At 41.2% G+C, this 25,979-nt stretch overlaps 1 protein-coding gene and 1 long non-coding RNA gene across 2 annotated transcripts in view; one reads left to right on the plus strand and one right to left on the minus strand.

The window, feature by feature from the left end:
• LOC138979194 (uncharacterized) overlaps positions 1 to 1,416 on the plus strand; it is a 3,032-nt gene extending 1,616 nt beyond the window's left edge. Inside the window, exon 4 of the mRNA XM_070351985.1 lies at positions 1,118 to 1,416. Within this exon, the coding sequence (XP_070208086.1) occupies positions 1,118 to 1,375 (258 nt within the window). The 3' untranslated portion in view covers positions 1,376 to 1,416. The remainder of the gene's footprint in view (positions 1 to 1,117) is intronic.
• The window catches only part of LOC138979195 (uncharacterized), a 24,142-nt gene extending 177 nt beyond the window's left edge, over positions 1 to 23,965 (minus strand). Inside the window, exons 1-2 of the long non-coding RNA XR_011459926.1 lie at positions 23,824 to 23,965; positions 17,076 to 17,140 (exon numbers count right to left, since the gene is read on the minus strand). This is a non-coding gene — a long non-coding RNA (uncharacterized lncRNA). The remainder of the gene's footprint in view (positions 1 to 17,075; positions 17,141 to 23,823) is intronic.
• Between the last annotated feature and the right edge of the window lie 2,014 nt (positions 23,966 to 25,979).

A 25,979-nucleotide genomic window follows, 5' to 3' on the forward strand; every position in this document is an offset into this window, starting at 1 on the left:
TCCCTTCTCCAAACCCCACAGCCCGACTGCTCAGATTTTTTTAAAAATTATTTTTGTTTCTTCAAAAGTAATCTTTGTTCAGACCCCCCCCCCCCCCCCCCCCCACCCCTCACCCTCCCACCCCTGTGGTACTGTGCCTGTCTGCGTGTCTGTTTGTGTTTGTGTGTGTCTGTATGTCTTTATGTCTACGTCTATGTCTTTGTGTCTGTGTTTGTGTGTATCTGTTTGTGTTTGTGTGTCTGTATATTTTTGTGTCTACATCTTTGTCTGTGTGTCTGTGCCAGTGTGTCTGTGTCTCTGTGTGTTTCTGTGTCTGCATCTTTGTCTGTGTGTCTGTGCCAGTGTGTCTGTGTCTCTGTGTGTTTCTGTGTCTGCGTCTTTGTCTGTGTGTCTGTGCCAGTGTGTCTGTGTCTCTGTGTGTTTCTGTGTCTGCGTCTTTGTCTGTGTGTCTGTGCCAGTGTGTCTGTGTTTCTGTGTGTTTCTGTGTCTGCATCTTTGTCTGTGTGTCTGTGCCAGTGTGTCTGTGTCTCTGTGTGTTTCTGTGTCTGCGTCTTTGTCTGTGTGTCTGTGCCAGTGTGTCTGTGTGTTTCTGTGTCTGCGTCTTTGTCTGTGTGTCTGTGCCAGTGTGTCTGTGTCTCTGTGTGTTTCTGTGTCTGCGTCTTTGTCTGTGTGTCTGTGCCAGTGTGTCTGTGTCAGTGTGTCTGTGTCTGCGTCTTTGTCTTTGTGTCTGTGCCAGTGTGTCTGTGTCTCTGTGTCTGCGTCTTTGTCTGTGTGTCTCCGCCGTGTTTGTGTGTACTCGTCTCTGTGTGTCTCTGAATCTACGCCTATAGCTGTGTTGGTATGACGGTATATCTTTGTGTCTAATGTGTAAACATCACACATAGCTTCAACCACTTTCGCGTGCGTGTATGTGTGTGTGTGTGTATGTGCATGTGCGTACGTGTGTGTGTCTGTGTGTGCGCCTGCGTCTGAGTGTATTAAAGATGTCCATTAGCACTAAACCCTTTCGTGTAGACATTCTCCAATAATCTTCGTGTACTGCTCAGTCTTCTGCTCTGTTTTGTGCCTTTATTTTGACAATTTCTTCGTACGTTTTTCTGCCTTTTCCCCCAAACAGGAGGAGATCTACCACATGATCATCGACCCCAATCTTCCTTCCTTGACCATCACCACAGACAACATCAAGAATTACTACCATGATATCAGCGGCGCTGACGAATGTCAAGACCACCGCTCGCATCTCATTAAGTACACACCATCCTTTGCCCCGACTGGAATTGTTCAGTCCACCCAAGCACCAACCAACACGCAGCCTGATCAAACCACGACCAATGAAGCCCCCACCTCCACTCATCGCGTTCGTCCGATAGGTTGAAAACTGTTGTCTTATTGAGCATAAAATGATGGTTTAATGAGCGAAGAGATTTATCTTGTGTGTGTGTGTGTGTGTGTGTGTGTGTGTGTGTGTGTGTGTGTGTGTGTGAGTGTGGGTGTGTGTGTGTGTGTGTTTGTCTGTCTGTCTGTCTGTCTGTCTGTCTATGTCTATGTCTATGTCTATGTGTGTGTCTGTGTCTGTGAATCGGCTGGCTGTCTGGCTGGGTTTTGTTTTGTGTACATATGTGTCTTACTCTCTGTCCGAATGTGATTTGGAAAGTGATCACACCAATCAGCCAACCTAACAGCAAACTCCGACGAATAAAACAAAACAAAAAATTACAAAAACACTCACAACAACAACACTCACAACAACAACAACAACAACAACAACAACAACAACAAACAACAACAACAACAACAGCAACAACAGCAACAGCAACACGAATCGAAATAATTGACCGGGAATCAAGATGATTCCTTCCAATGTAGACCATCTTATTGTTTGTTTATCACCATAACTCCGCCAATGTAGACCATCTTATTGTTTGTTTATCACCATAACTCCGCCAATGTAGACCATCTTATTGTTTGTTTATCACCATAACTCCGCCAATGTAGACCATCTTATTATTTGTTTATCACCATAACTCCGCCAATGTAGACCATCTTATTGTTTGTTTATCACCATAACTCCGCCAATGTAGACCATCTTATTGTTTGTTTATCACCATAACTCCGCCAATGTAGACCATCTTATTGTTTGTTTATCACCATAACTCCGCCAATGTAGACCATCTTATTATTTGTTTATCACCATAACTCCGCCAATGTAGACCATCTTATTGTTTGTTTATCACCATAACTCCGCCAATGTAGACCATCTTATTGTTTGTTTATCACCATAACTCCCCCGATGTAGACCATCTTATTGTTTGTTTATCACCATAACTCCCCCAATGTAGACCATCTTATTGTTTGTTTATCACCATAACTCCGCCAATGTAGACCATCTTATTGTTTGTTTATCACCATAACTCCGCCAATGTAGACCATCTTATTGTTTGTTTATCACCATAACTCCGCCAATGTAGACCATCTTATTGTTTGTTTATCACCATAACTCCGCCAATGCCTTCGCATGTTAGAAGACAACTATATTCCACTTGGTCACACACAATTATCTACAGCCCGGCTGCTTTCTCTGCGGAGTTGGACCTCTTCGAAAAAAATTCTTGTGTAACCGACAATTTTGTGAATCCGTAAACGAATAAGGCAAGCAATTCCCAGTCTGGTAAGGAAGCAGTAGGCTGTTAAATGTTGATGATGATTAAATTGTTTATTTAACGTCACTCTGTAAAAATATTGGCGACATTTGTCTTAGATTAAAAACTCACACAGGCGCGCACACAAACTTTCCCTTTTATGTACAGTGGTTCACTGGTTTAAATGTTGGTATGTGTCAACATGGATACTCTTACTCGTGGGAAGAAGTTTTATCTTTACATTGAATTGAAAACAGTTGATACAGAAAATAGACAATTTGACCAGAAACTCAAGCAGTACTAAAACAATCGACTCCAGTGAAGTGGGTCGAACCTCAGCACTGTTTTATTTATCCTACGCCCCAAACGTTGTCAATTACAGTAAAAGGATAGAGACTTTTTTGAAGATACGTTACTTCGTGTGTAAACCATGGATAGCCATAGATTCGTTCGGGCTTTTGGGTGAGACAAGACTTGGGCAATAATGGCCTAGTAGCTAAGACGTCAACCTTCCGTGTGGAAGGTTCGGGGTTCGAATCCCAGCCAGGGCGAGGATATAGCTCAGTCGGTAGCGCGCTGGATTTGTATCCAGTTGGCCGCTGTCAGCGTGAGTTCGTCCCCACGTTCGGCGAGAGATTTATTTCTCAGAGTCAACTTTGTGTGCAGACTCTCCTCGGTGTCCGAACACCCCCGTGTGTACACGCAAGCACAAGACCAAGTGCGCACGAAAAAGATCCTGTAATCCATGTCAGAGTTCGGTGGGTTATAGAAACACGAAAATACCCAGCATGCTTCCTCCGAAAACGGCGTATGGCTGCCTAAATGGCGGGGTAAAAAACGGTCATACACGTAAAATTCCACTCGTGCAAAAAAACAACACGAGTGTACGTGGGAGTTTCAGCCCACGAACGCAGAAGAAGAAGAAGAAGAAGAAGAAGAAGAAGAAGAAGAAGAAGAAGAAGAAGAAGAATCCCAGCCGCGCCTGGTGGGCTATAGGTGGATATATTTTCGATCTCCGATGTGGTTTCCATCACCGTTAAACACGAAAAAGAAGGGATCTTTAAAGTACACTCACAGCGTTTAAAAGGTCGTGAGTTTGAACGGAAAAGCCAATCTACAAAACATGTTATTTTGGCCAATTTAAAATGTACAAGTTTCAACAGAGTTTACCATCCAGAGAATCAATCCACGTGGACATGGACATACCACTTCTACCTTACAGTTTTCGTTCCGGTAAGATTTCATTGGTATTTACCAGCGTTGATTAGTCTCTTTAATAAAGACCTACTCCGCCGCATGAAGACAGTGGACTCACTGTCTCATATAGATATCTATCTGGGCTTTAACATGGAATAGGACCATCCCTCCACTTTGTCATGCACATACCACAAATCAACACCATGACAGCTTGGATTTCTTTTATGAATAATTTGTTTTTGAAAAAGGCAACATTTACAAAATCAATTCTTTAACAAAAATACCACAGTGCAAAGACAGCTCCAAGGCTGTTCCTTTTTGGAAAGTGACCAAGTGTTGGGATTGTCTTATTTCATGTAATAGCCTGACCAGATCTGAAACTGTGGCGGATTGGGCCTTTAAACAAGGATAATACGAGTATTTGTTGGTGTGTTATATGTTCAAGTTTTGTGACTACCTGTTTTTATTACACCCCCGGTATAGGGGTGTGTATAGGATTCGGTCGATGTGTTTGTTTGTTTGTTTGTGTGTTTGTGTTCGCATATAGATCTCAAGAATGAACGGACCGATCGTCACCAAACTTGGTGAACAGGTTCTATACATTCCTGAGACGGTCCTTACAAAAATTGGGACCAGTCAAACACACGGTTAGGGAGTTATTGGTGGATTAAGATTCTACAAGGACTTATAGAGGGACATATTAATGGTCAAAGGGAAATAACCTTCTCAGTTGGTGGCAGTGAGAATGGTAAGGACGGGGGTGTTTTTCCTACCTCGGAGGAATTTCTTGCTATCTTTGACTTTTTCCATGTCGAAAAGGATGTGGTGTGGGCGTTACTTCGTGTTTACAGTGACCCACATGTGATGGCAATCTGCTCGTGCTCGCTTCTTACGAGCACTCCTCTCTCTCTCTCTCTTTCTTTCTCTCTCTCTCTCTCTCTCTCTCTCTCTCTCTCTCTCTCTCTCTCTCTCTCTCTCTCTCTCTCTCTCTCTCTCTCTCTCTCTCTCTTTCTCTGTGTTGTTTATATGCGTGCGGATGTGTTAGTGTGAATGTAAAGGGCACGTTGTAAGATTAGGCCCTTGGCTTAAAATGTTTACCCTTTATGTCAATAAAGTGTTCCAAGTCTAAGTCTAAGTCTAAGTCTCTCTCTCTCTCTCTCTCTCTCTCTCTCTCTCTCTCTCTCTCTCTCTCTCTCTCTCTCTCTCTCTCTTTCTTTCTCTCTCTCTCTTTCTCTCTATTGAAAACATATTGAAATATAAAAAAAAAGTATTGGAAGAAGTGTCTCACCATAAAGTCCTTGGTGTAAAGATTGATAATAATCTATCATGGCATGATCCCATTGATTGCATCTGTAAGATTGCTTCCCAAAAAATATATCAGTTATCAAAAATAAAACATTTCTTAAATCTCCACTCGCGAAAGATTTTTTTTTTTACAATCACATCTTGTCAAATATTGATTATGCATCCACTGTATGGGATTGTGCAAGTGCTAATGTTTTGAAACCTTTAGCCAGTCTTCACAGAAGAGCAGTTAAGCTTATTATGCTAAAAAATCACACTCCTTCAGAATCTGATTATAAACATTTGCAAGTATTACCATTTCAAAAAAGGTTAATGTATAATAAAGGTGTTATAATGCATAAAGTGATGTCAGGATATGCACCGGAGACATTACGTGATAATTTTATTTTGAACTATAACAGACTAAAAATCATAACACCGACTCCACGTATTGACCTTTTCAAATCAAGCCTTCTATATTCAGGTGCGGTCCTATGGAACTCACTGCCTATTTTTCCAATCTATAATGGACACTGGGCTACTGATTGGGATGGAGTTAGATTTAATTAAAATATTTGTCCAAACAGTGTAGACTAAATCAAGGCACACTAACTAAGTCAAAACATCAAGTTTATCCAAACATGTAAAATTTCGAAGTTACATTTTAATTCCAATAGAGTGGTACGATGGTAGCAAGGATCAAACAATGATCTAAAGAGCAATAGGGAAGAGCTTTACATCTTAATACTAAGGCAGGAAAGTTGGGAAAAAGGAAAAAAGAAAATTAAGGAAAGGATTCATAGTTCTTTAATAACAGTAACATTTTAATTTACTGTTAGGTGATAAGGCCACAAAAAAATAGGTCTGTTTACGGTAACATAGGCCAAAAAAATAGGGTCGGTAGGTCGGGATTTTTATTTTTTTATTTTTTTTTTTTCAAAAAACCATATTTTTACGTTATTTTGCCCAAAAAACAAGATTTTTTTTTTTTTTTTTTTCTCTCCCAAATGCCAAAAAAAGTCTAGGGTCGCGCGAAAAAACTAGGGTCGGTCGGGTTACCGTAAACAGACCTATTTTTTGGGGGGGCGAAGTGCTATTGAAAAAGGATGTATCAGGGAACGCAAAGACGTTTCCTTCAGCCGATAGAAAAATTGAGAGAAAAAAAATTATGAACCAAAAATATTTTTTAACAAAATTGGATGATCAAATTAAATTAAGAAATTTAAATTTTATGACCCCAAAATTTAATTTAATTCTCTAATTAAAAAAACCTATCCAAAATGTACACAATTAAGGAACAATTCAGAGGGAAACAATTTACAAGATCACATAATATGAATACAATATAAAATGTCCACACAAGCGGAAGTAGTAGGTAAGCTAGATTATAATAATAATTAAATTCATAAACCTCCAAACACACAGGAAATACTAGTCTGCGTGACTCAGGTTTTAGCCTAAAATAAAACAAAACCAAAAAGCAAAATTAGTCAAAACCAAAACAAACAATTTATAACAACATTTTGTAATGTAAACAATCAAGCTTAAACAAGGTTACATATAAACACAACAACAACTATCAGCCCCAAACTTTTATAATATTATCTTAATACAACACTGTCGGGAACAAAAAGGTTCTAAAGATGGCTTAGTGCCCGTGTAAGGAGGAACGGTAGCAAAGAGGTTAAAGATAAAGAAGCTTATTCACACTCAGACAAGTTCTTCCTTAAAATATTATTCTACTTAGTTGCACTATGCTATAACCACGCCGTATACCGTGGTTGCATTAGAAAAACGCAGCCGCCGGTTTTGGTTGCGCACTTCCGCCGTTTAACTAAGACACGCGACGTAAGTATCTCCACAAAATCACCTGTAACTTCTCACACATGACATATCATCACAGAAACATCGATTGTACTTTGGCCTAAGATGTTGCTGCATCGAACGATCGATCTGTTTCAATGCTTTAATGTGCTTGTGAACGTTGTGCTTCAATTATTTACACCTTTTTATGCGTATTCTGTGCAAGTTTTGACTTTCCACAGTCACTACGGACATTTAAGAGCATGATAATGATCACACACTATTGTGCTGTAATCAATGGCAATTCCTTGACATCGGGGTCAAATATTAAGTTTTAAAGTGGAACAGAAGCGTCATATTTCATGAATCTGTGAGGACACACCACGAATTTTCGGTTGCACACTTCCGCCACAGTCGGTTGCACACTGCCGCCGTTGAAGTTTTGCTTCGGGTGCACACCGCCGCCGCTTTTTTTTCTACTTCGCTTATAAAATAGAGTTTCTTCACATTGTTTAACGTCTAACTGACCACACAGAGCCGTCTTAAGACATAAAACATAGATAGGCTCAAAATATTTTACAAAGAGAAGGGGAAAGTTTTGCAGTGCGGAAATTTAAAATAATTGCTTTGTTTGGTACACAATACAACAAAACTTGCTTTCTTTCCCGGAAGGTACATGGTATAATCAAATTGCGCCAGCTGTTGGTGAAAAGTCACTGGAGACGATGATTTCATAACCTTTTGGTGTACTTTCTTGAGTAAATAGTAAAGTGTTGTAATTTTAATAATGTAGACTTTGTCTTTATTTGTGATAGGTGATGAAAAGAAACAAGAAGCAATGGGCAGAATTAACAGGTCATACATTTCGATGTGTGCCTAGACATCAAAATAACGTGAGAGAAATATTCTAAGATTTTACTGTTTCTTATAGCCACAATTGCATGTCTGTAATTGCAGATGGAGGTATCTGCTCAAACGCTGGACAGCTACCTTGATATTAGCGCTGAGGTAGTCGTGGAGACGGAGCCTGTAAACCCTCCAATCGGACTTCCAAAAATGACATCTACGCCAAACAAGAAATCACGCCAACGCCAACTCTGCCCAGAGTGTGGCAAAAGCTTCACAAAAACAAGCTCCCTCAATGATCACCGACGACTCAATCATGGATACGGACTGGGACCAAGGTACTCCTGCAAATACTGCTCAAAGAGTTACATGAAGAAAGATGTATATCTCAGATGTATATCTCACTGTTTGACGGATCCACAAACGTTTTGTTTTTGATTGTGATCTTACCACTGCCATCGTTCACCTCTATCTCCTGGCCAGCTTTATTAATCTCTGCGGGTGTCAACCGGAAATCTTTTGACACGAACTTTCTCTTTCCCGTTGCTTCATCGAGTACCAACTTTCGAAATTTTAATGGATCACCACTATGCTCCGCTTCAATATGACGTACTACTTCCGTTAGTCTTGAAAAAAGGTCCGAACAGTAGTAGCACTTGAACTCCATCACCTGAAAGGAGCACATTCTTTCATTATAAAAACCACAAACAAAAAACAAGCCAGGGACAAAAGATCACACACACACACATACACACAAAAAAACAGCTCCTGGGTAGCCCATTTGGTTTAGCCATGCAGTCATGAAGCTGCATGGATTATATCCCATATTTATTTTTCGATATCAGGTTTGTACCAATCCATGTATCTTAATGAGTGAAATGAAATAGTCTTTTCGTTGTGATCATCTCACTCTACCTTACTATATTATTGTTATCTCAGTAGACTAGTGGTTGAGCGTTGGTTGTATTGTGTTGCGTTGTGTTGAGTAGAATCTGAAATCCTCTCCCCCGATGTAACCGGGGTTTTGGCATCTATTGCCATATCACAACAGAATGTTGGTGTCACAGTGAGTAATGACAATAACAAAAACAAAAAAAACCACATAAGAGAGAGAGAGAGAGAGAGAGAGAGAGAGAGAGAGAGAGAGAGAGAGAGACAGACAGAGAGACAGAGAGAGAGAGAGAGAGAGAGTGAGTGAGAGAGAGAGAGAAAGAGAGAGAGAGAGAGAGGCTATTTAATTTAATATATTACCAAATTAGTATACACCAGAAGGTTTATGATTTTCCAGACCTGTATGGAACATGCCTAGAGACAGACACAAATAAAGTCCTGTTTCTTTCTTTAAAACAGTGGCGGCGGTGTGCAACCACTTGCGACGGCGGTGTGCAACCGCAACAAAAAAGAGACGGCGGAAGTGTGCAACCGAAAAATCTTGGGGTGTCCTCACAGATTCATAAAATATGACGCTTCTGCTCCACTTTAAAACTTATTATTTGACCGAGATGTCAAGGAATGGCCATTGATTACAGCACAATAGTGTGTGATCATTATCATGCTCTTAAATGTCCGTCGTGACTGTGGAAAGTCAAAACTTGCACAGAATACGCATAAAAAGGTGTAAATAATTGAAGCACAACGTTCACAAGCACATTAAAGCAATGAAACAGATCGATCGTTTGATGCAGCAACATCTTAGGCCAAAGTACAATCGATGTTTCTGTGATGATATGTCATGTGTGAGAAGTTACAGGTGATTTTGTGGAGATACTTACGTCGCGTGTCTTAGTTAAACGGCGGAAGTGCGCAACCAAAACCGGCGGCTGCGTTTTTCTAATGCAACCACGGTATACGGTGTGATAACATTCAAACCGCACTCATTTACTCGCTTTAAATTCCCAGAAAGAAAAAGATCACTGAGCCCGCGTGCGTCACGAAATACACGTACAAGTTATAGCCGCACCCCTTGACGCTGGAGAAGGGTACACTCAAGACGATTACAGTACATTCACAAGTTATCTAGATCTTCCAAAATAAATTACTGTCCCGGTACTTAGTAAACCTTATTTCTTGTCAAAAAATCAAAACAAATTTTAAAAGAACAAAACTTTTACATTATTTAATCAACTTTATCAACTTTACTTCTTCAATTAACTGTGAACACTATTTTGTAAAGGTACCAAACAATAACAGCAAAATTTCAACCCGTCCCAATATGGAACACAGGAGCAGTAGAAAGCAGAAAAAAAATCTATCTACTTCTGATCTAGAAATAACTTACACAATACAAGGTAGAGAAAGAGCGGAGGGAGGGGTGGGAGAGAGAGAGCGAGAAAGAGAGATTTTCGAAGATTGTCCATGTTAAACGAAAGAATGATATTATTGCTATTTATAACCCTATCTGTTTATGTTTAAACTGTTCAGCATCGCTCACAGTATCAGAGAGAGAGAGAGAGAGAGAGTGGCAGGGAGGATGAGAGAGACAGAGAAGGGGAGAGGGAGAGAGAGAGAGAGGACGATTAAAGATAGAGAGAGGGAGAGAGGGGAGGGGAGGGAGAGAGAGGATGGGGAGAGAGGATAGAGAAAGAGAGAAAGTGTGCAAATGCCAGTTGACGGAGAGAATTTTTGCTAAATTATAATTGATTGAAAATATTATACATTTTCGAAGATTGTCCATGTTAAACGAAAGAATGATATTATTATTATTTATAACCCATTCTGTTTACATTTAAACTGTTCAGCTTCGCTCACAGTATCATACTCATAGCGAGTCATATTGTAACTGAGGTTCAAAAAAAGAAAAAAAGAAGAAAAAGAGAGAGAGAAGAAGAAAAAAGAAAATGAGAAAAAAAAAAAAAATAACTTACACAATACATACGTATATGACGATGGACAAAAGGCACAATTGGTTAAGTTATTATTTTAAGTTTAACTCAATTTGAGTTAGGAACTCATTATTGACTCCTTCAAAAGAAGGTTAGCGTTTACGGCCTTATGAAAGGCACAAACTTGGGGTCACCATTGTGAATGAATGCAAATGAGCTAATAATTATGCTGTCATACAGGAATCAAACACAACTCCAAATGTAGGTTCCCTCCACTGTATTATACAGGTATGACAGCATACACACAAATACACACAATCATAAACATAAATGTTAGGCATTCAAAAATCCGGTACTCACAGTTTTGTAGGCAAAAACAACTCGAGATTACAATCTCTACACAATTGCACTATCAAAACTCTCTACCCTTCACTTAGGTAGAGAAATACACAAACAGTCCGTGAACTCACAGGCACACGATATCTATTTTACGGGTATCGACTCACGGCTCGTGTGTAGTCAAAAAACAGTTATAGTTCATATTCCGGCAGACTTAAATCACCGTCTGCTCTGCCTACTAAACATTCCGTATCTCTTAAGTAATTAAGATCTTGTAGACATATTTTAACTCTGTTCATACACAGAATTACACAGCGTCTATGGCCGTTCACTAGGAAATGTATTTAAATACTAATTCCTTCTACTGGCGACCTCGGTCTACTCCGTTTCTATCGCCCTGTGACCTCTATGGTCCAACTATACGGACAACCATAACCTTGCACTAGCTTCTCGAAATCCCGTCGAATCTCAGCTATGCGGGTCTATAGGCATGATAGCTAGGCAGCTTACGTCGATTTTTTTAAATGGGGACAGATCTGACAAAAGTTTGACATTTTTTCCTAGCTATCTACATCCAAAATACTTTCAATTTTGCTAGGCCCCACGTGCACAGGTCATACTGACAGCATGTACGTGGCAAAATGCAATTTTTGAGGTTTCGCACTCCGAGAATAGGGAAAATCGCTCCTAGGCCTGCTCTTCATCTGTGCTCATCGGGAGGCCAACTTCCACTTGTATGTGGACTCAATGAAAGCCTTGGTGCCTTGGTTCTTCAGCATGGATCACCACAACTATGCTCGCTGGATCCCTTTACACATAAGGGACATGGAAAATCTGCCTCCCACGATCAAAGAAGAATGTCAACAGTGTGGACACTGGGTTGTGTTCAAGACCACAAACAGATTCTCGGCAATCCCAAGCGACCAGGTCCATGAGAACAACAATGACATTGTGAAAGGGTCTGGTGGTGCTGTTGGATTCACTGAAAACCCGTCAGCATTTCGAAAGTGGATGCTTGCAGGACCGGAACAAGCAAGAATGCTGAAAGAGTTTGAAGCAAGTCTCTCTGAGGGATCTGAGATGCACTATCACCATGAGGAAGGTCTATCAACTCAACAGAGCTTCTGAGGACAAGTTTTGAGCCTTGCAAAGACTGTCAGTGATATGGGCAATCCCTTCATGAATGACACTGCAAAACTGTTGATGCTGGATACTTGTGATGTGATGAATGAATCAGTGACCAACACTGTCCGTACAGTGGAAAAACTTGGAAAGAGCCAGCATGATGAATACCACTAGTCAGTTTTGGTAGACTGCACTCGATCAATTCTTGACCCCATCAAGATAAACTCCCTTCCACTCTTCAAGTGTCCAACACCAAAGGAAAAATCGAAACAAGCTGGCAAAATAGCAACTTTGAAGGCTGATGTCAGCCTTTTTCACAGCTGTACATTGTGGCTCAAAACAGGGAAACAGATGTGGGTACCTTTTTCCAGCACGAAAATAACCCATACCCACCATCTCTTTCAGAAAGAGGAAAACTGCGCCTGGGCAAAAATTCAGACTTGCTGAAGTGCCTGATACAAGCACCTGATACAGACACTCCAGGTTCACTTGAGACACAAGACCTTGATGATGACACAGATCTGGCAGCTTGTCTTCAGCATGTGGCAGAGGCGGACAGCTCAGTTGGAGAATTGGATGTTGTAGAGCTTGATGCAGTTCTAATTTCTTCCATTCAGCAGACATCAGAATCGGAGCAGCTTGACCCCCCGAGTACTTTCGACACAAAGATTCTGGATGGCACTGCCGTTTTACACTTCCTCCCGACTGCTGGAATCTCAACGTTTGAAGATTATGCCAATGATGTTTTCCTACCATACATCAGACACCAATTGGAAGGTGCTGACAGAGTGGATGTGGTGTGGGACACATAATTTTATCACAGCAGTAGTATTAAAGAGAGTGCACGAGAGAAGAGAGGTAAAGGAATCAGGAGAAAAGTTGCTGGTCCAAACAAGATCCCTGGAAAGTGGCAAGAGTTTCTCAAGGACTCAGACAACAAACAAGAACTCTTTTCCTTCCTGTCAGAGAAAGTTGCCACAGCTCAGTTCCCCGATGGAAAAGTAGTTGTCATTACATCAGGCCAGAATGTTCTCATCAGAGGAATGGATCACAGCATGCCAGACAATGATCATGAGGAAGCAGACACAAAGATACTGCTGCATCTGCAAAATGCACTGCAGACTGGGTCCTGTGCTTGCTTAGTTCGCACTGTGGACACTGACGTCATCGTCATCATCATTGGAAAGTTCCGCAAGCTTCAAGCAATGTGTCCAGCGGCAGAGATTTGGATTGCTTTCGGCACAGGAAAGAATTTCACGTACTTTCACATCAATGCCATTGCTCTAGCCCTTGGAGAGAAAAAGTCTACAGTCCTCCCCACTTTCCTCAGCTTCACCGGTTGCGACACGGTCTCTGCCTTGTTTGGCAAAGGAAAACTGTCTGCATGGGTTGCATGGAAATGTTATCCTGCAGTAACAGAGGCCTTTAGGTTCATTGCAGAGAATCCTTTCGTTGCCATGGAGTTGAACAGCCACCACTTCAAATTGCTGGAACGCTTCACAGTTGTCCTGTATGACAAAACCAGCCAGCTGAGCTCTGTTGATGAGGCCCGCAGAGAGCTGTTTTGCCACAGAGACAAGATGATGATGGAAGCCCTTCCTCCCACACAGGGAGCATTATTACAGCATTCAAACCGTGCTGTCTACCAGGCAAGCATTTGGACCACTGCTGACCAGGCCCAGCAGCAAGCACCATCTCCAGAGGGATAGGGCTGGACTCTGGACAAGGACAGCAAGGCTTGGCTCCCTTTTTGGACGACACTGCCAATAGCATCTGAAGCTTGCAGCCAACTAGTCAAATGTGCATGCAAGGGTGCAAGAGGATGTGGCACCACATGGGATACGCTGCAGGAAAGCTGGATGGCAATGCACAAGACGGTGCAAGTGCAGCTGTGACAAAACCGTCGCGATATAACCTTCGTGGTTGAAAACGACGTTGAACACCAAATAAAGAAAGAAAGCTGTGACAAATAGATCAATGGATATCCACATACTCGTACCAGCTGCGGTTGCCGATGTACATGCCAGAATAAGCAGTTATAAACACTAATATTTCTGAAACAAATTAATGTTTAATTGTCATGTTCACTGATACTATGGAAGCAAGTTGCGTACAATGTCGCGACATGATTTTTTTGGCCTTATTTTCGAGTTTTGTCAAACCATAAACAAATATCTCGCAAAAATATGAATGTTTATTGATTAAAAAATTATTTGAAATGTATCCTTTTCTGAATTTATTCATTGAATTGATCATATTGCCTTTAAATTTTTAAAACATCTTGCTTAGACATGTATATGCAGTATTTTCCTCTATTAATGCTATGGAAAAATTGATGACGTCACATGACTGGGCTGCATTGGCCAAATTTGATGGGTCTACAGAATTGCCTCACAAAGTTTGACACTTTTGTCAAGTCGGTCCCCATCATATCGCTAAGCTGCCTGGCTATGATACTTCGGCGGCTTTTCAGATCCTTCATACTGTCATCTGGTCGCTATATTTCTTTCAGACCGGTTATATGACGCACTGCACAACATAAATAGCGGACATCTTGTCTTAGATATCTGTCTGCTATGTTTACAGTTTACAGTGTTAGTCGATTCAACTTATGCGATAAACATTAGCGATATTCAAATGCTTATTCCATTTACCTGTTAAGTGCTTTACTCGGGCTTCCTTTCTCCCGGTCGATTACTGTGACAACCCCTCTCTGTCCCCGGACAGTGGTTAAGTGTAACGATATCTTCGTTGCGATTTACAACGTCAACTCTACTGGTTAGTGAGCTGAATTCACAGTACGTGCACCACACTTCGCTATGTCACGCTATTTCTCTGGTTAGCGCTTCTAAAAGCGTGGAGGATATCACTGTCAAACTTTGCCTGTTAGTGTTATTCGTGATTTCCTTCACACACCACAATTGTAACACAGTCATGTTCGGTCATAAGGAAGCTGTCTCTAGTCAGCTGTTTTGTCGGATCAAAAGTGCCATCGTCTTGAAAGAGGTTTGACTTCCTCAACAGTCCAAAGAAAAGAACCAAACAAGCCGCCCAAAACACACAGCCTTCAACATGCAAAAAGTTCAGTTCTTTGCGAATAGATAGTAGCACTTCAGGAGTAATCGGCGTCTTTCTCGTAGGTGGACACCCCATGCATTTGTCAATTCCCTTCAAGGTGGTTTTGACATACCAAGAGTCTCTATGGGTGCTGTTCGCCACATTCCAAATGAAGAATGCAAATTATGTTGAGGTACTGTTTCACTGACGCTGGTTTGATGCGCCTCGCAAGGAACGCAGCATACTGTGCCTCAGTTTGCTCTGATATGAACCTAATGCTATCATCCCTCGGTAATAAAGTTTTCGAGTTCGAGTTCTCTCTCTCTCTCTCTCTCTCTCTCTCTCTCTCTCTCTCTCTCTCTCTCTCTCTCTCTCTCTCTCTCCCTCTCTCTCTCTCTCTCTCTCTCTCTCTCTCTCTCTCTCTCTCTCTCTCTCTCTCTCTCTCTCTCTCTAAGATTAAGATTACATCTGTAAGATTGCTTCCCAAAAAATATATCAGTTATCAAAATTAAAACATTTCTTGAATTTCCACTCGCGAAAGATTTTTTTTTTTACAATCACATCTTGTCAAATATTGATTATGCGTCTGGACACTCTATGGGATTGTGCAAGTGCTAATGTTTTGAAACCTTTAGCAAGTCTTCACAGAAGAGCAGTTAAGCTTATAATGCTAAAAAATCACACTCCTTCAGAATCTGATTATAAAAACTTGCAAGTATTACCATTTCAAAAAAGATTAATGTATAATAAAGGTGTTATGATGCATAAAGTGATGTCAGGATATGCACCGGAGACATTACGTGATAATTTTATTTTGAACTATAACAGACTAAAAATCATAACACCGACTCCACGTATTGACCTTTTCAAATCAAGCCTTCTTTATTCAGGTGCGGTCCTATGGAACTCACTGCCTATTTTTCTTAAGCATAAAACAAACACAGACAGCTTCAAAAAAAATTATATGTCACACATAATGCAACTAAACATGTGCTGAATGGTTCACCAATTCATTTAAAATGTATGTGCATGTATGGGCGGGGATATAGCTCAGTTGGTAACGCGCTGGATTTGTATTCAGTTGGCCGCTGTCAGCGTGAGTTCGATCCCAGGTTCGGCGGAAATTTATTTCACAGAGTCAACTTTGTGTGCAGACTCTCTTCGGTGTCCGAACCTCCCCCCGTGTACACTACATTGGGTGTGCACGTTAAAGATCCCACGATTGACAAAAGGGTCTTTCCTGGCAAAATTGCTTAGGCACAGTTAATAATTGTCTACCTATACCCGTGTAACTTGGAATAATAGGCCGTGAAAGGTAAATATGCGCCGAAATGGCTGCAATCTACTGGCCGTATAAAATTTCATTTCACACGGCATCGCTGCAGAGCGCCTAGAACTGTACCCACGGAATATGCGCGATATAAGACTCATTGATTGATTGATTGATTGAAACAAAATTATAATAATATGCAGATCTAAATTAAGTTATGTTAAAAAATTGACACTTGGAAATTGTACTTAAAATGCAGCATGACAATTTATTTTTCAAAATTGTATCTGTATATATACAGTTATAATGTATTAAGTTTGATGTGATAGTTTTTTGATTATATTGTTTTCTGTTCTTGTTGACCCTATATTAGGGCGAGGGCTGGATGTAAAAAAGCAATATTCTTGCTTATCTATTACCCTCGATAATAAAGATTTTGTCTTGTCTTGTCTCTCTCTCTCTCTGTCTCTGTCTCTCTCTCTCCCTCTCTCTCCCTCCTTCTCTCTCTCTCTCTCTCTCTCTCTCTCTCTCTCTCTCTCTCTCTCTCTCTTTCAATCAATATCAATCAATATGAGGCTTATATCGCGCGTATTCCGTGAGTACAGTTCTAAGCGCAACAATCATACAGGAACAGAGTATTGAATGAACCCAGGTTATAAACACAAAATATACATCGGGAAAAAGATAGCTTACTGTCGGCTAGCAATACCACAGTCACCGTTGCCACCAGGAATACGAGGCACACAAGGAACTTCATTCTGAAACGGGACAACGGAGACAGGATTTCATCGACAGAAATCTGTAACACACACACACACAGACACACACACACACACACACACACACATACGTAATTACACACGCTCACACAGAAACAATCACAATACCTGGCAGGTTTATTGATGGGGGGGTTTACAACCTTGGATCCAGGGGTAGACGCCTTGTGGGGTACATGGGCAAGGCCCCGTTGGGGGGTCTGGTGGGCTTTGCCCCCCCCCCCCCCCAGAAGCTGAAGAGCTTTAGCTATTTTATGAACAATTTATGGCTTATCCTTGATTTTAAACATGATCAACTGGTGTCAGCAGTCACTCATTATTTCTTTTAAAGTTAGTATTAACCTTTTACTTTTTTTGACAGCCGGGGGGGGGGGGGGGTCCGGAACCCCTGTAACCCCCCTCCCTAATCCGCCCCTGTACACACACACACACACACATACGTAATTACACACGCTCACACAGAAACAATCACAATACCTGGCAGGTTTATTGATGGCCGCAGGAGCGGTCATCTATTGGAATGCATTCGGAGAGGTGACATGTCTCGTTTGTTACCGTTCTCACGAGATCAGTTTCTCTCTCTCTCTCTCTCTCTCTCTCTCTCTCTCTCTCTCTCTCTCTCTCTCTCTCTCTCTCTCTCTCTCTCTCTCTCTCTCTCTCTCTCTCTCTGTATGTATGTCTGTGTCTGTGTCTCCCTCTGAGTCTCTTCGCTTCTGGTCTTTCTATGTCTGTCTCTGTCTATGTGTGTGTGTGTCTTTCTCTCGCTCTCGCTCTCTCTCTCTCATCCGACTCCTGGCACACAGGTCAAAGCAGAGGTTAACTTGTGTTAACTTGAGTGCACGTGTACCCAGCAGGAGGGGGGTGATTCGGGTCAGAAGTGGGGTAAGCACTTTGGTCTTCAATCTTTGGGTTATAGCATTCAGTGGAGATCGTCGCGATATAACCTTCGTGGTTGAAAACGACGTTAAACACCAAATAAAGAAAGAAAGATTCAGTGGAGAAGATGCCAACATGAAATTGCACTATGCTCTACTATTTATTGTCCTTGTCTATCGGACACGAAGAAGGGAAGCCGGCTACAATCGCCCCAGGCTATATATACTCTTTGTTTACTGAGCCTGGACCATTGAGACGGTTACCTCATAGATCTGTTCATTCTTCAGTTTGTGGGTGTCAAAAGTTATTCCCCCATTCCACACAACCGTTCTAGGTCCTGTTCCCGTACCAACCAAGAACTGCTGCCACAACAATGGAACGCTGCGCAAACGGCCGTTTTTTGGCATCAAGGGAACGGGTGTGAGAGCGCTACCGTTGCGTTACCGTTGTTTTAAGTTCCTTTAACGATCCAAGCGTTCCGTTGCAGATGGGTTAAGGTTCCATTACCGTTCATTCTGATCGGGAGGGGAACGGCTAAAAATTTGAACATGCAGCCTAAACTCAGCCGTCCCTACCGACCCTACCGTTCAAAGCAGTTCCGTTAACGATCAGTTACGTTCATTGCGGTTCTCTCCCGATCCCTCCCGTGCCCGCACCGTTCCTTGGTCGGTACGGGAACGGGACCTAGAACGGTTGTGTCATTCCTCTCTTGACGAAAAAACAGACGTTTATCGAAGAGTGCAAACAAAGTGTACCTGTAGATGCAAAGAGATTATGCGCATGTTTATGACCAGAAAATCCGGTTTTAAATTTTTTTTTTTGTTTTACTCAATAATTTGACCGGGCTCAAAATGCTGTTCGGTCGAGGCATCGTGTCAGGAATTACCCGGCACATATAACCACTCATGGCACACAATAACAATGTGTTAGAGATTTACCTTGAAGGGACACTGTATTTGTGCATAAGACTGCTACACAAACACATCTTTTGTTACTAAATATATGGTTTTGTTTGCCGGTAATTGCAACATGAATCTCGTGGTCGTGGTGTCAGACATTTTGGTCTCGTTTTTGCATTTAATTAAATAATGAACAATATTTTTTTTTAAACTACTTGAACACAATTTCATCCTGTCATGAGCCTGGAACCAGACATGTTTACAACTGTAGAAATGGTTGGTTATTGAGCGCGAGACTTGCAGTTTTACTTTCGTGACTGTCAAATTGTCAATGCCGCGACCGAACATGGTTTTGGACGATTACTTACTTTGCCGCTCCATATAAGGGCAACCAACAAGTTTCTTTGAGCTTTCTGTCCTCTTATAGTTTCATCACACCCTATTATATTGCATATGAAGTTTTCAACGATTTTCGTTGAACTTTATTTTTCAATGACTATGTCAGCTTTTGGACCATGATATGACGGCTTACTAGTGCCAAAACTGAAAGTTAGTCATTAACATTTGAGAATTAGTAATAAACACATGAAAGTTATTCATTTTTCACAAGAAAATTACAATTATGTCGTGAAAAATACTCATTTTGAAGTGTTAATTACTAATGTTGACGTGTTAATTACTAATCTTTCATTTTTGGCTCGCTTCCTGATGGCTTACTAGTGCCAAAACTTAAAATTAGAAATTTTCCCTTGTTAATTAGAGTCTTAATACGCATGCGCGACTGTTGCACCAGCCACAGCAAAACATCTCTCGATTCGCACCTTTTTTTCTGGCCCATAGTTCTTTAATCCGATGCAAATTAACAATAAGAGCTGGGCGCATATGTAGACAACCGTGACATACAGCTGTCTGTCCGATAACTTGTTGAATAACGAATTCTATCGAAAGCTATTTGTGAAAGTGTGAGAGTTTCGACCGAACAGCGACGTCTGCTTATGGTCGGACCTTCAGCACACCTCCGGCCGGCCGCCGTTTTTCCTCTCTCGATTCGAACATTTTCGGATCTATTGTCCTTCACTAATACACTAATACACTACAAAGCAGATTTATGAGTGTGGTAGTGAAAACACATATGAGGTTCAGCTGTCTGCCCGACAACTTGACGAATAAGGAATTATATTAAAAGATATGTGTGAAAATGTGAGACCACAGCCGACCAAAAGTCCGTCTGCTATAAACAGATTCGATTCGAAAGTTTTTTGGGTCGATTATTGTATTCTAAGATACCAAAAAGAACGTTTAAGAAATACGCTATTGCAGAAAACTGTGACATGCATCTTCATGTTGGATAACTTGCTCGATAAGGCCTTCCATCAAAAGATATTTCAGAAAGAGTGTGAGAGCGATGTTTGCCGGGCGTTGTAGCCTCTCAGTGCGGACTCTTAGAGTCCGACTACTGTGACTGAAAACGAAGCCAAAATGAAAATTAGTAATTAACACTGTTAATTACTATTTACAAATGGTAATCCTAGGTTTTGGCACTGGTAAGCCGTCATAACATGACTCTGAGAATGACCCATTACTGAGTTAAGTTATTATTGGAAAACCTGAATCAATTGAACAAAATGAATTCAAAAGATATGCGAACAATAAAAGCTGACGCTTGAGTTTTCTAGCGTATACTAAATATTGGAGTTCATGCAAGACAACATCTTTGAATCATCACGTAAATTTGCTCCGAATCGGAATGGGGCTTTAAATGGTGTGTGCATATTGAAAAGATATATGCGAACAATAAAAGCAGAATTTGTCTCTCAGACGCTTGAGTTTTCTGGCGTATACTGAATTTTGGAGTTGAAGACAAAAGCTTCATCACTCAAATCTTCTCTGGGCGGACGAATGGGGCTTTAAATGGCGTGTGTGTGTGTTTCCAAAATCCCTAACAGAAGACATGCAGGGGGTGGAGCAGGTTGAAGCGATACAGGACAGAGAGCGCAGAGGATGTAAGTACAGGGGCGTCACGTGCCACACTATTGGCCGGGGATGCAACTGCTGCGTTTCGGTTTTGGGACGATGATGAAAACACCACATTCAAAAATGAAATAAAATTCAACACGATCAAGTCCTTTTTATATTTAGTCAAGTTTTGACTAAATATTTTAACATCGAGGGGGAATCGAAACGAGGGTCGTGGTGTATGTGCCTGCGTGTGTGCGTGCGTGCGTGTGTGTGTGTGTGTGTGTGTGTAGAGCGATTCAGACTAAACTACTGGACCGATCTTTATGAAATTTGACATGAGAGTTCCTGGGTATGAAATCCCCGAACGTTTTTTTTCATTTTTTTGATAAATGTCTTTGATGACGTCATATCCGGCTTTTCGTGAAAGTTGAGGCGGCACTGTCACGCCCTCATTTTTCAACCAAATTGGTTGAAATTTTGGTCAAGTAATCTTCGACGAAGCCCGGGGTTCGGTATTGCATTTCAGCTTGGTGGCTTAAAAATTAATTAATGACTTTGGTCATTAAAAATCGGAAAATTGTAAAAAAAAAAAACAAATTTATAAAACGATCCAAATTTACGTTTATCTTATTCTCCATCATTTGCTGATTCCAAAAACATATAAATATGTTATATTCGGATTAAAAACAAGCTCTGAAAATTAAATATATAAAAATTATTATCAAAATTAAATTGTCCAAATCAATTTAAAAACACTTTCATCTTATTCCTTGTCAGTTCCTGATTCCAAAAACATATAGATATGATATGTTTGGATTAAAAACACGCTCAGAAAGTTAAAACAAAGAGAGGTACAGAAAAGCGTGCTATCCTTCTTAGCGCAACTACTACCCCGCTCTTCTTGTCAATTTCACTGCCTTTGCCATGAGCGGTGGACTGACGATGCTACGAGTATACGGTCTTGCTGAAAAAGGGCAGCTACTTGACTAAATATTGTATTTTCGCCTTACGCAACTTGTTTTCTGAATTCGTTTTGGGTCTCAGTCACACCAGTGTCACTCTGCAAAATTGATTTATTGATTTACAGCCAAATAGATAACACTCACACACACACACACCCACACACACACACACACACACACACACACACACACACACACACACACACACACACACACACACACACACACACACACACACACACACGAAAACTCCATACAAAAAGCAAGCAACAACAAAAAAGAAAATTAATACATTTAGTCAATCTGTCGAACTCACAAAATGAAATTGGACGCACGTACCGTATTACGCAAGACATTTTTTGTTTGTTTGTTTGTTTGTTTGCTTAACGCCCAGCCGACCACGAAGGGCCATATCAGGGCGGTGCTGCTTTGACATATAACGTGCGCCACACACAAGACAGAAGTCGCAGCACAGGCTTCATGTCACCCAGTCACATTATTCTGACACCGGACCAACCCCATAATGCCAGACGCCAGGCGGAGCAGCCACTAGATTGCCAATTTTAAAGTCTGAGGTATGACCCGGCCGGGGTTCGAACCCGGCCACGACCTCCCGATCACGGGGCGGACGCCTTACCACTAGGCCAACCGTGCTGGTCGCAAGACATTACTCAATAGCTTTGTCAATTACATTTCTTAATGAAATGCAATCCCATAGTACGGGCTTTATCGAAGATTGCTTAACTAACATTTCAATTAATTTAAAATAAGGGCTTTCCCATGCCGCCTCAACTTTCTCTAAAAGCCGAATATGACGTCATCAAAGACACCTATCTAAAACATTAAATAGAAATCTGGGGGTATCATCCGCAGGGAAAGTTTCATAAAGATCGGTGGAGTAGTTTTCTTTGAAGCGCTCTACACACACACACACACACACACACACACACACACACACACACACACACACACACACACACACACACACACACACACACACACATACATACACCACACCCTCGTCTCGATTCCCAGGCAACGTTAAAACCTTTAATCAAAACTTGAGAAAACATAAAACCAAACCCAAAACAACGAAAAAGCTAAACCATAAAAAAAACATAATTTCTGGAGAAAAAACACACACATCCAAAAAGCAAATTTAAGTAGGATGTAAGTAACGTGTGTTGAATTTGAAATTACGTAAAACTGGAACAAAAGAAGCAAAACAAATTGATTCGAGCGTTTTGTGCTTTGGGCAATATAAACTAACCCGTATGAAAGAAGTAATCCCTGTCTGATGAATATTTACAGACTGCCAGAAGATGGATTGACAACCACATTTATACATGCTAACAGCAATTACTTCCATAAACCAATGCAAGCCAAAGAATTGTCTTAACAATAGAAAAGGAAGTAGTTTAGATCAAAAGATGCGGTCAATCTCATGAAACGGAGCCATCAAATCAGATATGATACCGGAAAGGATTCATTTGTCAGGTTTTATGAGTTTTAAAGAATCGCCCTGAACACAAATGGACAAGATAAGCAAACAGTGCATCTTATTTGCATTACTTTATCCCATGACCTCTTTGTCTCTGTTAGCTGAGGAGGGGATTATTCTGCGTATTACATGAGTAATTTCATGATAATCGGGGCACTAGTTAGTTACATTGTTCGTTAGTTAGTTAGTTGTTATGTAGTCACGATCGTGTTAGTTAGTTGGCTAATTAGTTGGTTAGTTAGTTAGCATGTTATTTAGTTAGTTAGTTGATTTGCTCTTCCTTTTTTTGTTTACAAACAAGCGATCGAATCAACCGGGTAACTAACAAGGACCTAATTAACCGCCAAGCAATGTTCGACGAGCCTTCCAACCCCCCCCCCCCCCCCCTTGCCGTAGCCCTGCAAGTAAAACTATTGCCATCACCACTGACGTGTATCGTATTCAACAAGTGCAGAAAATACTACTTACCTTTTTGACGCTGCCTTCTCAATGGAAAAATGCCTACAGAGCAAACATTTATTTGCCGCCCAATATATAAGGTACTTCTGAATTTAACGAATTGAGCGGCGCGACGAGTTCTGGCGCGCGCAGCCGGCGAGGATTACCTCCACTCCACACTAGCCCGGCTATGCTAAAGCGGCTGGGCGTGGCAGAGAGGCTGTGCGTGATGCAGCAAACATACCCCCCACCTCCACCATTAAGAAACACCCCGTCCCTGCTCTCCGCAAAAACCAGTGATAACCCTCCCCCCGAAGAGCTAGACTTGAACGAGGGACAAACCGAGCCAAAAACCATTAACCCAGACGAAATGATCAACGAAATATTTTCAAAAGTCATGACCAAAGTTCAAGGAGGCATGATCGAATCAACAAAGGCAGCCCAACGAGAGGCAGAGAAAGAGTTAGCCGAGATAGTTTTAATAAAAATCCAGACTATAAAAGTCACACCCCCCACAGAACAAACACCGCTCTTGGATTTCGTGGAACACGCTCTGGTCGGCATGGTCGAGGCTAGACAAAAACAAAAGTCCCGGGGAACTGATAGACACACTGGTAGGCATGTTTAATACCATCAATAACACCAGCCTAGGCCCCATCTCACCCAGCGATACCATGCTGGCCCTGGGATCTCTGGCAGGATCAAAAGACCTTACTGCTAAAGAAATCCACCAACTAAAATTAACCCTTCAATGGAGAGAAGAGACAGATTGACGTCCACCTGTTTGTCTTTCCTGTTTCTCTTTTCCGTCGCAATGGCGTCAAATAATACAACCTCAGCCCAGTTAGGCAACAAAAATAGACTAAAAATTCTACAGTGGAACTGCAGATCTATTAACACTAATATAGCACAACTGCTGAACTTTCTAAAAGAACAAAATAGTGACATCCTGCTTTTGCAATCACTTCATGTTCCCTTCTCCAAACTGCCAGAGATCCCAGGATTCTATTTCCCACCCATAGTCGACTTGACCGATAGGAAAAAGACACAGGTAGCAACATACGTTAAAACAGGCCTACAATTCTCAGCGCTAACCTCCCCTGTAACAGCAAACGAACATAGTTATTCCTGCCTAATTCAGGTGAATGTCCCAACACTAAAAAAGTTAAACATTTTAAATATATATTACCCCCGGGGCTGCCCTCACGAAAACACCTCGGCCTGGCTAAGGGACTTAACAAACGACACCTGTCCCTGGGTGATCGCCGGGGACTTTAATGAACATAGCAAACTCTGGCACCCTAAAGAAACCAGGACAAATAACATACACAGTAAACTGGAGGACAACATCAGCAATTCTGATTTATGTATCCTAAACGATGGCAGTATCACAAGACTGGCCCAAAGAAATGACCAGCGCAGCTCTGCCATCGATCTAACACTAACCAGCCCAATTATATTGCCAATCTCCGAGTGGACTACCTTCCCAGACACCCTGGGCTCTGACCACCTCCCCATCATATTAACCATCTTTAATGGCGGAGCTGAATCCGAAGAACCTATTTTAAACAACGCTTTTAACTATAAGAAAGCTGACTGGGGTCTTTTTAACTCGCAGTTATCTACTGTGGAATTAAAGGATGTCTATTCAGAAGACATTGAAACATTTTATTTAAACCTCCAAGAAACGGTGCTACACGCCGCTAGGGATAGTATACCAACCCCAAGTAATGGTAATAAACCAAAAACATTTCAAGGCCACGACTGGTGGAACGAAGACTGTGAAAAGGCAGTAAAAGTAAAGCGATATTACACATCGTTATATCAAAAAAGAGAGACAATTATAAACTGGGACTTAATGAAAGAGGCACAAGTAAACTGTAATAAAAGTTTAGCCCAGGCCAAGAAGGACCACTGGGAGAGGTATATTTTAACCTCAGTAAAAGATCCTAAAGACATAGGTAATGTTTGGAATAAAGTAAAAAAGATGCAAAATAATTATAAAGTCCCAGAAAGACCACTCATTGTAAATAATATTCTCACAAAGAATAATAAAGAAAAGGCTGATGCGCTGGCAGAAGTCTTCGCAAAGGCCAGCCAGTCCAAAAACCTATCCGAAGAAAGACTAAAGCTGCGCACAGACGCTGAAAAACACTTTCCGAAGTTAGATGAAAATAATGACAATG

Source organism: Littorina saxatilis, linkage group LG10 (assembly GCF_037325665.1).
Source record: "Littorina saxatilis isolate snail1 linkage group LG10, US_GU_Lsax_2.0, whole genome shotgun sequence".
In the NCBI taxonomy this organism is placed as follows: domain Eukaryota; kingdom Metazoa; phylum Mollusca; class Gastropoda; order Littorinimorpha; family Littorinidae; genus Littorina; species Littorina saxatilis.